The sequence below is a fragment of the Myotis lucifugus genome, unplaced genomic scaffold (assembly GCF_000147115.1).
Source record: "Myotis lucifugus unplaced genomic scaffold, Myoluc2.0 scaffold_47, whole genome shotgun sequence".
Classification (NCBI taxonomy): Eukaryota; Metazoa; Chordata; class Mammalia; order Chiroptera; family Vespertilionidae; genus Myotis; species Myotis lucifugus.
In genome coordinates this window covers 3,604,756-3,619,758 of record NW_005871095.1, presented here as the reverse complement: position 1 = coordinate 3,619,758, position 15,003 = coordinate 3,604,756, and the positions used below count along the sequence as shown (strand labels likewise).

The 15,003-nt window shown below is 38.8% G+C and overlaps 1 protein-coding gene across 1 annotated transcript in view; it reads right to left on the bottom strand.

Annotated features, from left to right (window-relative positions):
* GDI2 (GDP dissociation inhibitor 2) overlaps positions 1 to 15,003 on the bottom strand; it is a 45,216-nt gene that overhangs the window by 13,053 nt on the left and 17,160 nt on the right. The window contains exons 3-6 of the mRNA XM_006088421.3: positions 13,340 to 13,439; positions 9,925 to 10,059; positions 1,140 to 1,338; positions 748 to 879 (exon numbers count right to left, since the gene is read on the bottom strand). Coding sequence (XP_006088483.1) covers positions 748 to 879; positions 1,140 to 1,338; positions 9,925 to 10,059; positions 13,340 to 13,439 — 566 coding nt within the window. The remainder of the gene's footprint in view (positions 1 to 747; positions 880 to 1,139; positions 1,339 to 9,924; positions 10,060 to 13,339; positions 13,440 to 15,003) is intronic.

Sequence of the window (15,003 nt, the reverse complement as noted above, 5' to 3'; positions counted from 1 at the left end):
AAGGGGGGGATATTCACATAATGGAATACTACTCAATACTTTTTACTATAAATGAACTACCACCAGCATGTGTATCAACATAAATGGATCTCGTAATACCCTTTGTAATACTTTAAGCAATAAAACAATTAAAAAAAAAAAAAAGACTGACAACACAAGAAGGGTCCCGGGTTCGATTCCGGTCAAGGGCATGTACCTGGGTTGCGGGCACATCCCCAGTGGGAGATCCATAAGAGAAAAGGGGGGATATTCACATAATGGAATACTACTCAATACTTTTTACTATAAATGAACTACCACCAGCATGTGTATAAATATATTTTAAAAAAATATATATTAATCAAAGGTCAGACACAAATGAGTACATACTATATTATCCCCTTTATATAAACTTCAAAAACAGGCAAAAGTATTTTATAGTGATAGAAATTACAAACATAATTGTTATGGTTTGGGAGGGGTGATTATGAGATGATACAAGGGAACTTTCTGGAATGAGAAAAATGTTATCTTGATTCTGGAGTTTTTATTACGCAAGTTTATACATGTATCAAACTCAACATTTTTACTGTAGATCTGTCGTTTCGTTGTACGTGAATTTTACTTCAAAAATAAAAAGCATCTCATTATTCACAGGCATATCTTGTCTCATTTTTTACAACCGTATCTCATACACTAGTACTTCTGTGGGAGATGAAGTTCAGAATCAGTGGGGTTTTAGCAAATAGGATAAATATGGGTTCTTACCTTGCAAATCCTTGTGGGAGTTCTCCAAGGCCATACAGTGGATAAAGGTATGGGCTTTTGCCATATCTTGCCAAAGACTCACTGTAAAGTTTAATCCTATTAATGGTTTCACTACATGGTTGATCTAAATAGCTGGAGAAGAGGAAATAAATATTACAAGAGGCTTCGGTTTTCATTCTTGTGTTCAATTTAAAATCTATTTCTGCAGTGATTTCAACTTATTACTTTTGCATTTTACTTAAAAGGTTCTAACATTAATTTGCAACTAGAACCTCTTCTTTCAGTGTATGACATGGCTATATATTTGTTTAGCTAGAATTTCCACATTGGAGAAGTAGGAAATTCAGTTAGCATTCCAAACAATATATAAATCTAAAAACCAGAAAACTTACTCATCAGTTCTGTAAAGTGCCAGGGCATGACCAGTAAAATCTATAACATCTTGGCCCAGATCAAATTTCTTATACACCTCTCGCATTGCAGTCTTCTTAGGATCAATGCCCTCAAAAGTTCTAGCATCATTTTCATCGAAGTTGGCAACATATACTAGGAATTTTCTGAAGCGACGTTTTTCAAACAGCCCCATTAAGCCTAAAAGATAATTTTTCAAAAAGCACACACTCACAATAGAACACTGGAGAAAAGAAAGTATGAAAGAAAAAGTTTAAATTTGCCATGTTATTATTTGAGGCTCTTCTAACACAGTGTGCAATTTAACCAGTTAACTGCCACGCTATTTTGAATTTAATTAAAAAAGGTCCGCCACTTGCCTCTATAGACTCTTATGGCGTACAAATAGTTAAGATATGAGTGTTTGGACAACTTTAAAATAAACTGACATAATTATAACAGATCAGTAAGGTCTTCAATTTTAAAGTACAATAACAACCAGTACTTAATTAAATGTAGTATGTCTAATTATGTTTCTTATTAGGTACAAGGTCAAGATGACTTTGCAAAAACTATTTATTCACGAAGGCATCCAGCTGAATGTTCTTTTAACAACTCTAATTGATACTCGGCCAACTGCCTAAAATTCTGAATACTCTTCCTCTTCTTATCTGTATTTAGATGTTGATTATGCTGCTAGTCACTTTAATGAAGTCCTAAATCATCAGTTTACTGCTTTATACAATAAGAAGTAGTTCATTATACAGCTATAAATGACCACATAATAAACCCTCAGACATTCCTATTAGTCAGTTACTACTAGTAGTATACAGCAAGCAGAAAGACAAGGGCAAAGAAACAGAAAACTTTCTGGTTTTACAATCTTTTACCCCCTTTCCTAAACTGTACAGCTACTTCCAAAAACAACAGCTTTAAAAATAACAAATTCTCAAATGTTTCTTTTTTATCTGTTGACAATTTAATGTTTTGATATTTTTAACATTCTTTCCCAAGACTATAACTGAAACCAACAAAACTGAAAAATCAAATGATCATAACCTGACTGGGTAGTTCAGTCGGTTAGAGCATCTTCCAGATATGCCAACTTGCGGGTTTGATCCCAGGTCATAGCACATAAAAAAAATCAACCAATAAATGCGTAAGTGGAACAACAAATTGGTGGGTTTTTTCTTTCTCTCTCTCTAAAATCAATTTAAAAAATTTATAAATGATTATAAGGCTATTATTAGTGACAGCTGACTACATATTTTACAACCTACCTTTAAAAATGGAGAGAATGCATACACAGTAAAGACATAACGCTAAAGCCGAAACCGGTTTGGCTCAGTGGATAGAGCGTCGGCCTGTGGACTGAAAGGTCCCAGGTTCGATTCCGGTCAAGGGCATGTACCTGGGTTGCGGGCACATCTCCAGTGGGAGATATGCAGGAGGCAGCTGGTCGATGTTTCTCTCTCATCGATGTTTCTAACTCTCTATCTCTCTCCCTTCCTCTCTGTAAAAAATCAATAAAATATATTTAAAAAAAAAAAGACATAACGCTAAAAAGAAATATTCTATCACCACATCAGCACCATAGTTAAGACCCAAGTTTAATTGTCTGGTGTTGGGTGAAAGACTAAAAAAGAAACATGAGTCACCACTGTAATGCGCTTATATATCGGGTATATTCTGGTGGACGCTGCCTGTTGGAACCTACAGCTACCACCAACAGCTTACTGGGGATTACTGTGTAACTTTTTTTAAAAACCAGAATAAAAATCCTAGTGTCTTCTTAAATTCCTCTCCATTTCCTCTTTTTTCGTTCCCTCCCTCCCCTCATCATTATGGCTGGTGACACTGTTTCACAGCCAAGCAGAGGTGCTCCAGCAGCTTCTCCGCCCCTTCCATGGTGTCATGCATGGTGCCAACTAGTGATCTCCATTACTAGCAGTATGGCATCAAAACCACTGTGATTACAAACATTTTAGAGATCCAGTGCTCATCCTGAAAGTCATAATTGAAAGAGTTAAAATAATATTTCCTACTGTATAATTTTTATAACAGCTGCTTCTATAATGATGCCTTCCTATTTAAAACTGTACCTCCCTGCCCTAGCCGGCCTGGCTCAGTGGATAGAGCATCAGCCTGCAGACTGAAGGGTCCCAGGTTCGATTCCGGCCAAGGGCACATGCCTGGGTTGCAAGCTCGATCCCCAGTGTGGGGTGTGCAGGAGGCAGCCAATCAATGATTCTCTCTCATCAATGATGTTTCTATCTCTCTCTCCTTCTCCCTTCCGCTCTGAAATCAATAAAGAAATATATTTTAAAAAATAATAAAACTGTACCCCCCATACTCCCTCCACGTTCCAACTTTCTATACAGCATTATTATCATCATGACTTTTCCTTATTTACTTATAGTCTGTCTCCTACTAATGTAAACTCCATTAGGGAAGCAATTTTGTTTACTTTTTTCTTTCTGTTGAACCCTCCCTACTCCCAAACCCAGAAGAGTACCTGGCACATAGCAAGGGCTCAATAAATATTCAATCCATATAATCTTATGGGAGCAAATATAAAAGAAGTTGACTTATTCTTATATTAGGTATACCACATAAAAACAAAAATATTAAAATATTAAAAAATTAGAAAAAAAAATTTTTTAGAATTAGTCCCCTTAGTGTCTTACCTTCATTTGAAATAGGTTTGACTTTCATTCATTCACTTATACAATGAAGTTTACTTACCAAAAAAACACACCAAAACTTTTAAAACATAAAAAAAAACTACAAAACCCAGAGTAGTTTCACTGAGAATAGATAAAAACTTTTCAATTAACTAGGAGGTAACCATAGAATTTTAAAAATTCGCCGAAGCCGGTTTGGCTCAGTGGATAGAGCGTCAGCCTGCGGACTGAAAGGTCCCAGGTTCGATTCCAGTCAAGGGCATGTACCTGGGTTGCGGGCACATCCCCAGTAGGAGATGTGCAGGAGGCAGCTGATCCATGTTTCTCTCTCATCGATGTTTCTAACTCTCTGTCTCTCTCCCTTCCTCTCTGTAAAAAATCAATAAAATATATTTTTAAAAAAAAATTAGGGTAGAATCAGTATCATAAAAAAACTAAGATATGGCACACAATATAGAATTCTAATTGTAGAATTAGAGGTGCAGCAAGCACAGCTACCTCAGACCGCTACAAGCCCTGGGATTCACTTAGATCTGTGATATCAAAGGTGATTTGATGCCAAGGTGCTCCAGATAAATAGATGCCTCACAGCAGTAAGAATAAGAATAAATAAACAAGCTAAAGATTTAGCTTTTCAAAGCTATTCATGAAAACTTCTCAAAACATTTCTGAACATACTAATTGTGTTCAACATTCTGTAGACATCATATATATTTCTCATTGATTTCACAAAAATAACATCTGACCAAGCAACAAATTATTTACTGGAATTAGCTGGCATCATGAACTATCTATCTATCACGAGAACCAAAAGTGTATACAGAGAGGGAAAAAAAAGCAATGGTAACGGGCTACATTAATAGAAGTATATTGTCCTAGGAAAGTAATAGTCCCACTGACACAGAGCAGACAACATTTGGAGTATTATGTCTGGCCTGTTTGCAATACTATTATTATATACTAGAGGCCCAGTGTATGAAAATTGTGCACTAGGGGGAGGGGGATACCTCAGCCCGAGCAGTCGAACATCCTTAGCGTTGCCGCGGAGGCAGGAGAGGCTCCCACCACCATGGCTGCACTCGTCAGCCATGAGCCCAGCTCAGGGCTTCTGGCTGAGCAGTGCTCCCCCTGTAGGAGCGCACTGACCACCAGGGGACAGCTCCAGCATTGAGCGTCTGCCCCCTGGTGGTCAGTGCACGTCATAGCGACCAGTCGTTCCACTGTTCGGTTGGTTTGCATATTAGCCTTTTATTATATAGGATAGGATCATCTTGGCAAATCAGAGAATTCACAAAAAAAAGTGTAAAAGAGATCAAGATAGCATATTATATGAGAAACAATCACAGAAACTAGAAATGTTTACCATGAAGAAAAAAGAATCAGATGGTACATAACAGTTAAAATATTTTTAAAAGCTGTATATACTATATATAGTACAGTAGTTACAACTATGAGGGGTTCTTGTGTCAGATAAATCTGACTTCCAGCCAGTTCTACCAGTCAGAAGTTATGCTACTTTGGGCTTTTCTTTCACATCGCTATATCTGTTTTCCCATCTGTAAAAAATAATAGCACCCACATCTCACAGGTTTGTAATAAAGGACTACATAAACTAAAATTAGATAACACACAGAGTGTGTTACAGCATACAGTACATGTATGCTGGCAAACATGTTCAGTAAATGTAAGCTATAATCTACACTAATAAAAGAGAAACATGGTAATTAGCGTACGACCGCTACCCTTCCCATTGGCTAATCAGCATATCCTTATGCAAATTAACTGTCAGCCAAGATGGCGGCCTGCAGCCAGGCAGCTGGAAGCAAACATGAGGCTTGCTTGCTCCAGTGACTGCAGACTCCAACTTCCCCACCTGACTTGCCGGCCTCTGAGCTGCAACTCTAAGAAACATTGTAACAAATATAGAAGCTAAACAAAACCCCAGAAACCAGCTTTCAGCCGGCCCGAGATCTCAGAGCTGGAGTTATACATTGTTTCGATTATAGAATGCAAACAAACCAGATACCTGCTTTCAGCAGTGGAAGCCTCAGAGCTAGAGCCAGAGCTAAAGCTGGCCCAGAATAAAAAAAAGAAAGAGAAAAAAAGGAGCGGTTGGGAGCTTCAGTCAACTGCCAGCCTGAAAGCATCCCTCAGCTCCTCACCCAGACTGGCCAGGCACCCCAGTGGGGACCCCACCCTGAAGGGTGTGTGACCAGCTGCAAACAGCCATCATCACCTCATCCAGGATGGCCAGGCACCCCAGTGGGGACCTCCACCCTGATCCAGGACACCCTTCAGGGCAAACCAGCCGGCCCCCAGGCCTCTATCCTATATAGTAAAAGGGTAATATGCCTCCCAGCACCGGGATCAGCGGAGCCGCGAGGCCTCCTGGCACCGGATCAGCGTGACAGGGGGCAGCGCCCAAACCCCCTGATCGCCCTGCGGCTCTGTGTGTGACAGGGTAGAGCCATAACCTCCCCATCGGCCCTGCCCTGAGTGTGACAGTGGCGGCGCCCCAACCCCCTGATCCGCCCTGCCGTGTGTGTGACAGGGGGCGGTGCCCTAACTCCCTATCGGCCCTACTCTGTGAGTGACAGGGGGGAGCTCCTCAACCCCCTGATCGGCCCTGCTCTGTGAGTGACAGGGGGGAGCTCCTCAACCCCCTGATCGGCCCTGCTCTGTGCGTGACAGGGGGGAGCTCCCCAACGCCCTGATGGGCCCTGCTCTGTGCGTGACAGGGGGGAGCTCCCCAACCCCCTGATTGGCCGTGCAGGGTATGGAGCCCCAACCCCCCTGATGGGCCCTGCTCTGTGCGTGACAGGGGGCAGCGCCCCAACCCCCTGATTGGCCCTGCTCTGTGCGTCACAGGGGGTGGCGCCGCAACCTCCCCATCGACCCTGCCTTGAGTGTGATAGGGGGCGGTGCCCCAACCCCCCAATCAGCCCTACCCTGAGCGTGACTGAGGGTGGCATCGCAACCTCCCAATCCGCCCTGCTCTGTGCATGACAGGGGGCGGCGCCCCAACTCCCCCAATCAGCCCTGCTCTGAGCCCGACCAGGGGCTGCACCTAGGGATTGGGCCTGCCCTCTGCCACCCAGGAGCAGGCCTAAGCCAGCAGGTCATTATCTCCTGAGGGGTCCCAGACTGCGAGAGGGCACAGGCCGGGCTGAGGGACCTCCCCTTCCCCCCCCCGAGTGCACAAATTTTTGTGCACCGGGCCTCTAGTCCTATACAATAAAAGCCTAATATGCTAAGTGTCCGGTCAACTGGTCAGCCATTCAACCAACGAAAGCGTAATATGCTAATGATATGCTAAGGTCGCTCAATCGCTTGCTATGACATGCACTGACCACCAGGGGGCAGAGAGTCGACCGATCAACCAGTCGCTCTGACGTGCACTGACCATCGGGGGCAGACACTCTGACCGGTAGGTTAGCTTGCTGCTGGGGTCCGGCTGGCGAGACGAGCCGGACATGCCCTGGAGCCCTCCCATGGTTCCTCCCCAGCTGGCCAACATCCCGCGTTTCTCTCCAGCCCCAATGGTGTACCAGTGGGGTCCCTTGGCCTGGCTGCTCCCTCTCACAATCCAGGACCCCCTCGGGATGTCAGAGAGCCAGTTTTGGCCTGATTCCGCAGGCCAGGTCGAGGGACCCCACTGGTGCACAAATCCATATACCGGGCCTCCAGTTAAAACTATAAAGTAATTTATTCATATCTTTCTCCTTTATTTTACATTTCTCTTGAACTTCCCTACCTCGACACTTTTCCTTATCTCATTCACTAACTTTGTCTAGAATTTCCTTGCCACCATTGACTTCAAAATTCTATCCACTAATATAAAAACAGCTGCTGATAAGGTAGTGATATGGTAAAAATTCATCAAACTGTATACTAAAAAAACAGGTAAATTCTACTGTATATAAATTATACCTCAATAAACCTAACTTAAAAATATATACATTAAGCCCAGCCAGAGTGACTCAGTGGTTGAGGGTCGACCTAAAACCAGGAGTCACAGTTCGATTCCTGATCAGGGCACTTGGACGGGTTACTGGCTCGATCCCTAGTGTGGGGCATGCTGGAGGCAGTCTATCAGTGATTCTCTCTCATCACTGATGTTTTTGTCTTTCTCTCTCCCTTCCTCTCTGAAATCAATAAAAATATATTTTAAAATAAATCCATAGGTAAAAGCTCAAAGGTAATAAAAAATAAAAAGCACAAACTTTGTTTAAAAGGAATGTATTCAACCTCTTGCATTCCTAGTTCTATGAAAACACTTTATGCAATTATACTCACTTTCATATTTTATTATATTTTTTAATATATTTTTTAATTGATTTCAGAGAAGAAGGGAAAGGGAGAGATAGAAACATCAATCAGAGAGAATCAGCAATTAGCTGCTTTCCGCATACCCCCACTAGGGATCTTTAAAATATTTAAAACTAGAGGCCAGGTGCACAAAATTGTGCACGGTAGGGTCCCTAGGCCTGGCTGGCAATCAGAGCCAATTGGGGCCTTACAGCTGCCAGCTGGGGCCTTCCTTCCCTGGCTGCCGGCTCCTGGCAGGGGCCTTCCTTCATTCCATGCTGCCCCCTGGTGGTTAGCATATGTCATAGCAAGCGATCATACTCCCAGTCTCCCGGTCAAACTCTTGAGAGGACAATTTGCATATTAGGCTTTCATATATATGGAAGACAGCCTGGCCAGTGTTGCTCAGTGGTTGAGTGTAAACCTATGAACCAGGAGGTCACGGTTCGATTCCTGCTCAGGGGACATGCCTGGGTTGTGGGCTCACACTATGGGGAGTGTGGGAGGCAGCCGATCAATGATTCTCTTTCATCATCGATGTTTCTATCTCTCCCTCTCCCTTCCTCTCTGAAATCATTAAAAATATGTTTAAAAATAAGGATTTAAAATAATTTCTAACCCATGATTACACCACTAACTCCCTTCAATTTAATTTGGAGCCATTCCCTTCCTTTCCCAATTGTCAATTCTAACCTAGCGAAACTATTAGTGGATTTTTTTTTACTATCCAGCTATAGTGTCTTTCAACATTTTAGGCCCAATATTTTCTCCCCTAATAGCAAGAAGTAAATAAATGGAGTTAGGAAAAACTGCCAAAATAAATAAGAAAACTTTTCCACATTTATGCCAAAATAAAATTACTGGAGAATTTATCGATCCTTTTCCTATTCTCCCAAACCTTTCCCTCCTCTAAACTTCTAAAACATCTGGTATATAAAACTCATCTACTCCTTAGTTATACAAATTTGTCCTTTCTTAAACTGCTCTGTACAACAACTAGAACACCCTAAAGAACAGAGGTCCTTTCTAGGGGTGTTTGCTATTTAAGAGATCAAAACAGAAAATGTTAACCAGGAATCTTTGGTTGAGCCAGTGGAGGAAATAATTTAGGGCAGAGAATAAAATCACACCATACTCACTAGAAATTCCTAAAAACAGAGATTTTGGAGAATGGCAACAGCACCAACTTAGAAGATGGGTTTCGCCAGATCAGAGTTCTTTTCTTTTTCAGCAGGTTGGACAATATAGTCTAGGTCCTAGGACCTAGACTCTAGGAGGTCAGCTTAATACGGTTAAGAACACAGGCTTTGGAGCAATCCCTCCAGGGTTTCAATTCCCATCCTGCTACTTAAATCATTTATGTGATTTCAGGCCTGAATTTTCTTATCTATAAAATGGAAAACTTACTTCATAAAGGTGTTTTAAAAGCCAAGTAAGAAAATGAATGTGAAGTGTTTAGCACAGAGGCTAACACACAGGAAACACAAAAAACCAACTGCTCTTATGAATTATTATGAAAAGAGCACTACTAGACCTAGACATAGAGATGGTCATGATATAGAGATGGTCATTTAAACTCTCTTTAAATGTCAAAAAGAATAGAAAAATTTGAACATTCTGTTCATTAAGGTATTCTCAACTGCCCAGAATAGTGTCTGGCATGTAATACACATTCAATAAATATTTTTTGATCGAATGAGTGGATGAGGGTTGATGTAAGGGATATTAAATTTAATCTCTAAGAGTCATTTTCCATTGTGAAACCTTAACATTCTGAAAAAATAAAATTACTTACTAGATGCCAGGGCTTCTGCTTCAGTGGAAGGAACCTTGTAGATTTTTCCTCCCTTATAGACAAAGCTCCCTTCAGTCACTTTGAAATCCAGGTAACGAGTGACTTCTGTATAAAGTAGCATCTTAACCAGCTGACCTATAAAAGTCACACAATTCAAATTATAATTAATATCCTACTACCCTTAAAAACTAGCAGAAAATACATTTACCAATATTAATGGCTTCATAATTTGTTAGCATTGTCCAATAACTCCTACAAAAAGTCTCCAAAGCCATATTTTAAATGAGACAATCAGAATGCATACCTATTTGTTAGCATATTTAGAAGTATTTTTTAATGTACAACTTCAAGGTTAATAACTTCATTAACTTGCTTTTGTAAAAGCTACACAATTATTACAGGTATGAGGTTACAATTATAATACTACTGAAATAGGTTGGGTTACTTTAAAGTTTGTGTTATATTTTAAAGAGAGGCAAATCAAAGGCAAAAATTTTCAGGAATTTATGCTTTACAGTTTCTATGTCAATTTATATTAATAAAACAAACATTAATTTCAGATTTAAAAAAAGCAAAAAACAAAAAAGCAAAATAAATAAATAAACGGGTGGGTGGGAAGACAGGCATACAATTAAAATATTACCTACCTATAAACCAAAGAAATTCTGGTATGCTAAAAATAGCAAACTTCTTTTAGAAATAAAATTATTTTAAAACTCATTTGAAAAGCATACTAAAGCAGTCAAAATAAAAAGGTTTTCTTTGAAAACAAGAAATAATGACAAGAGCATTATGCAGCCAGATATTAAAGTACATTGTACAATTATATTGGTTAGTCCACATATCAGTCAAAAACAATACAGACCTCACATATAAGAATTTAACATATCATAAAAGTTTAAATCAAAGTGGAAAAAATAAATGGTGCTGAGGGACAAATGACTCACCATTTTGATAAAAAAAAATAAATTTCAATCTCTACTTCTCAAAGAACAGGATAATAAAATAGGTAATTTACATAGAAAATAGGTGAAAAAAAGGAAACTGTAAAACTATTTTAAAGTATTACTATTTATATAACCTTGAGGTAGAAAAATTTTAAGCATACCCTTCCAAATCACGACAATGAAAGAAAGATCAACCTATATGACTACATGAAATTTAAAAGCTTTTGCACACACACACACAAAATACAACAGTAATGTAAAAGGCCAATCACAAACTGGAAAAGGTATTTTAAACATATTTTTAAAGAGTATAGCCTTTATAAAGAGCACTTTACAACAATAAGAAAAAAACACAAAACCTCAACAGAAAAATATGCAAAAGCACAAGGCTAAGACAGTTCACTAAAAAATACAAAAACCACCGTAGCTGGTTCGGCTCAGTGGATAAAGCATAGGCTTGCAGACTGAAGGGTCCCAGGTTTGATTCCGATCAAGGGCACATACAGGGGTTGCAGGCTCGATCCCCAGTAGGAGGCATGCAGGAGGCAGCCAATGATGATTCTCTCTCTTCATTGATGTTTCTATCTCTCCCCCTCCCTTTCTCTCTGAAATAAATAAAAAACAATAACAACAACAATAATAAAAGAATACAAAAGCCACCCTGGCTGGTGTAGCTCTACAGTTAGAGCGTCGGCCTGCACACCAAAGGGTCACGGGTTCGATTCCCAGTCAAGGGCACATTCCTGGGTTTTAGGTTCCCTCCCCAGCCATAGGCAAGCGTGCAAGAGGCAATCATTAGATGTGTCACACATTGGTTTCTCTCCCCCGCCCCCCCCCCCCCCGTTTCACTCTCTCTGAAAAAGCAATGGGGGGGGAAAAACCCTCATGTGAGGATTAATAAATAAAAAAAGAATATAAAAGCCAATAAACATCTAGAAATCATTTCACCTTCTAATAAATAGATTTTTAAAATCAATTATTTTGTCTTTTAGTACAAAATGGCAAAAAATAAAATGAATGATATCTGGGTTTTGGTAAAGGTACTGGGAAAGGGGAAGTCTCACAATCTAATGGTGATCAGCAATATAAAGGGAAAGCCTTAAGAAATCATTCCGCCCTGGCCGGCTTGGCTCAGTGGATAGAGTGTCGGCCTGCGGACTGAAGGGTCCCAGGTTCGATTCCAGCCGAGGGCACATGCCTGGGTTGCAGGCTCGATCCCCAGTAGGGGGTGTGCAGGAGTCAGCCGATCAATGATTCTCTCTCATCATTGATGTTTCTATCTCTCTTTCCTTCTCCCTTCCTCTCTGAAATCAATAAATATATTTAATTTAAAAAAAAGAAATCATTCCATCATTCCCTTTATCCCCATAATACGCTTCAAGAAGTATACAATGAGATTTATCACATAAACACAGATGAGCTCTCTCTCGTGTTCTCTCTCTCTCTATCTATCTCTCTCTCACACACACACACACACACACACACACAAACGCTCATAGTATATCAGTTGAAAAACATGACTGGGGAGAAAATTTAAAAAATATATATATATAGATAGATAGATAGATAGCCTGGCAGGTTATACATCAAAATATATTAACAATAATTCTAGATGGTGAATTCTGATTACATAAATTTTATTTCCTTTCTGCTTATGTTTTCTAATTTCAATAAAATAATTTTAGCCATAACCGGTTTGGCTCAGTGGATAGAGCATAGGCCTGTGGACTGAAAGGTCCCAGGTTCGATTCCGGTCAAGGGCATGTACCTTGGTTGCAGGCACATCTCCAGTAGGGGGTGTGCAGGAGGCAGCTGATCGATGTTTCTAACTCTCTATCTCTCTCCCTTCCTCTCTGTAAAAAAAATCAATAAAATATATTAAAATAATAATAATAATTTTATTACTTACATAAAAATTTTTGAGTTTACAATTCACCTCAAAATAATTTAGTTAACACTAAATTATTTCAAAGAAAATTCAAATAAGAACTTTGCCTTAAAACAAATTACAGAATATAAATTTTTTAAAAAGGGGAAGGGTGGCACATACTTTAAAGAACATAGACTTTCCAGTCATCTCAGAAAAAGACAATAATATCAACAATTTAAAAAGATACTCAACTCCTCTAATTAAAAAATATTTTTAAAAAACTTTAAAAGCCAACAGATTAGAAAGACCCAGTTATCTACCAAAGCATCAAGAGAAAAATCTGTTATAAATGCTTACAATTTTGATATGTATTGTGTCATATCATAATTTTCTTTCTTCAGAACCAATCACTAAGAAGTCACCTCCATTTCTCTCCATTTTTATTGCTTCCAGACGCCTCTAATGGAGCATATTACTCACCATACTGTAACCATTTAAAAAAATCCATTTCCACATACCTGGAATAATATTCTCTGTCAGGAGTTAGTTTCTAGTTTTAAATCAGATTCTGTCATAAATTTAAGTTAGAATTCTTTACCATTAGCCATAAGGAACTTGGGAATTAAGTCAACATTCCAGTCTCTTCCTCTCCCCATTGATGATGGTGGTGTTCCTGGTATTTTAAATCTTTTGTATAACTAAAACCAAAACAAAAATACCTATAATGTAACAAAACTTAATTCCCATTATACTATGCAACTGTTTTTTGATGACATGGTTTTGGGGTAATAACACCAGTATATGAGGCAAAGTATAACAAGCACATTTATTTTTATTTTTGATTTTAGAGACAGGAGGATTTAAGGGGAGGGAGAGAGAACATCAACATGAAAGAGAAACATGGATAGGTTGCCAGACAGGGGATCAAATCTTTGGTGTACAGGACGACACTCCAACCGAGCCACACGGGCCAGAGCAGCACATTTCATTTTGAATCAGGTAAAACTATTAGTAAAGTCTAATGTATACATAAACTAAGTATATTACAAAACTAATGAATGTTAACACAAGTACTACAGAGGCAGTGTTTGTTTTATTAGCAGAAAAGCAAGAACACGAAACTATTTGTCAATGACATATTAATTAGTTCTGCAGATACACTCCTTATTTATAGAAATCATTTAAACTCATTCCTTCCTGAATAGAAAGCCATCAAAAGGCTTAATTTTGCTTTTGTAGTTATGTAAGGAGTTAAAAATAAAATTTGGATTCTTCATATTAGAAAAGACATTTAAAATTAGTCCAATTAATTTACAATTTGTGTGAGATAAGTAGAAACTCTAGATGAAAGCTTACAGTTTAAAATTTGAGAACATTCAAATTCACATATTGCTAAGGTGGAACAGAATAAGCAAAGTAGGTACTTATATACTCTATAAAAATCCCTAAGTCCTTGCATATATTCACAGAAAAAGAAAACAGAACAGTGAGCTTGCTCATCTTACTGAAGATCAGCTAATAAATGTACTAGGCATGGAAAGACTGGTGCCAGCACATCACCCACCTATTACTCACAATGAAGAGCTCTGGTGGTAATCATCTTAACCAGGGTCAAACTTAGCACCATGAACAGTGGGGCAACCAGATGTTATGTGCCTGTTGATGTGATGCAATGGGAAGTAGCTAACAATACTTTCTTATAAACTAGCCTGGACTTTGCAAAAGGAAAAAGAAAAAGTGGAGAGACTTCAGTAGATGAAGAGAACAAGGAAAAACAACTCAAAGGCAGTGTTTAAACTGGTTTAAAAACAACACTACCATACAGCAATAACATTCTGAGGAATCCTGGGAAATTCAAATATGGTCTGGATATTATTATTAATTTTCTTAAATGTGGTAACAGTATTATATAGGAAAATATTATTATTAGCAAATGAATTCTGAAATAGGTCAAGTATCATTATGTCTATTACTTCCAATGGTTCAAAACCAGTAACACAAAAAGGCATGCTAATATAGCAAAATGTTAACTCAATCCAGATGGAGGTTTCTCATTCAGTAGTATTATTCCTTCTATTTCTTTGTATTCCTGAATATAGAAGAAAACTTTTTTAAATAAATATTAAGTTTATTTTAAGTCATTACTTAAGAAGTAATTGATGGTATCTATATTTCCTATTTTTTTTTAAAAAGTACAACTTATATCCATACATGTGGGTGCAGAACAAACATCACAAAGAGAAATAAATATATTTAGCAAAA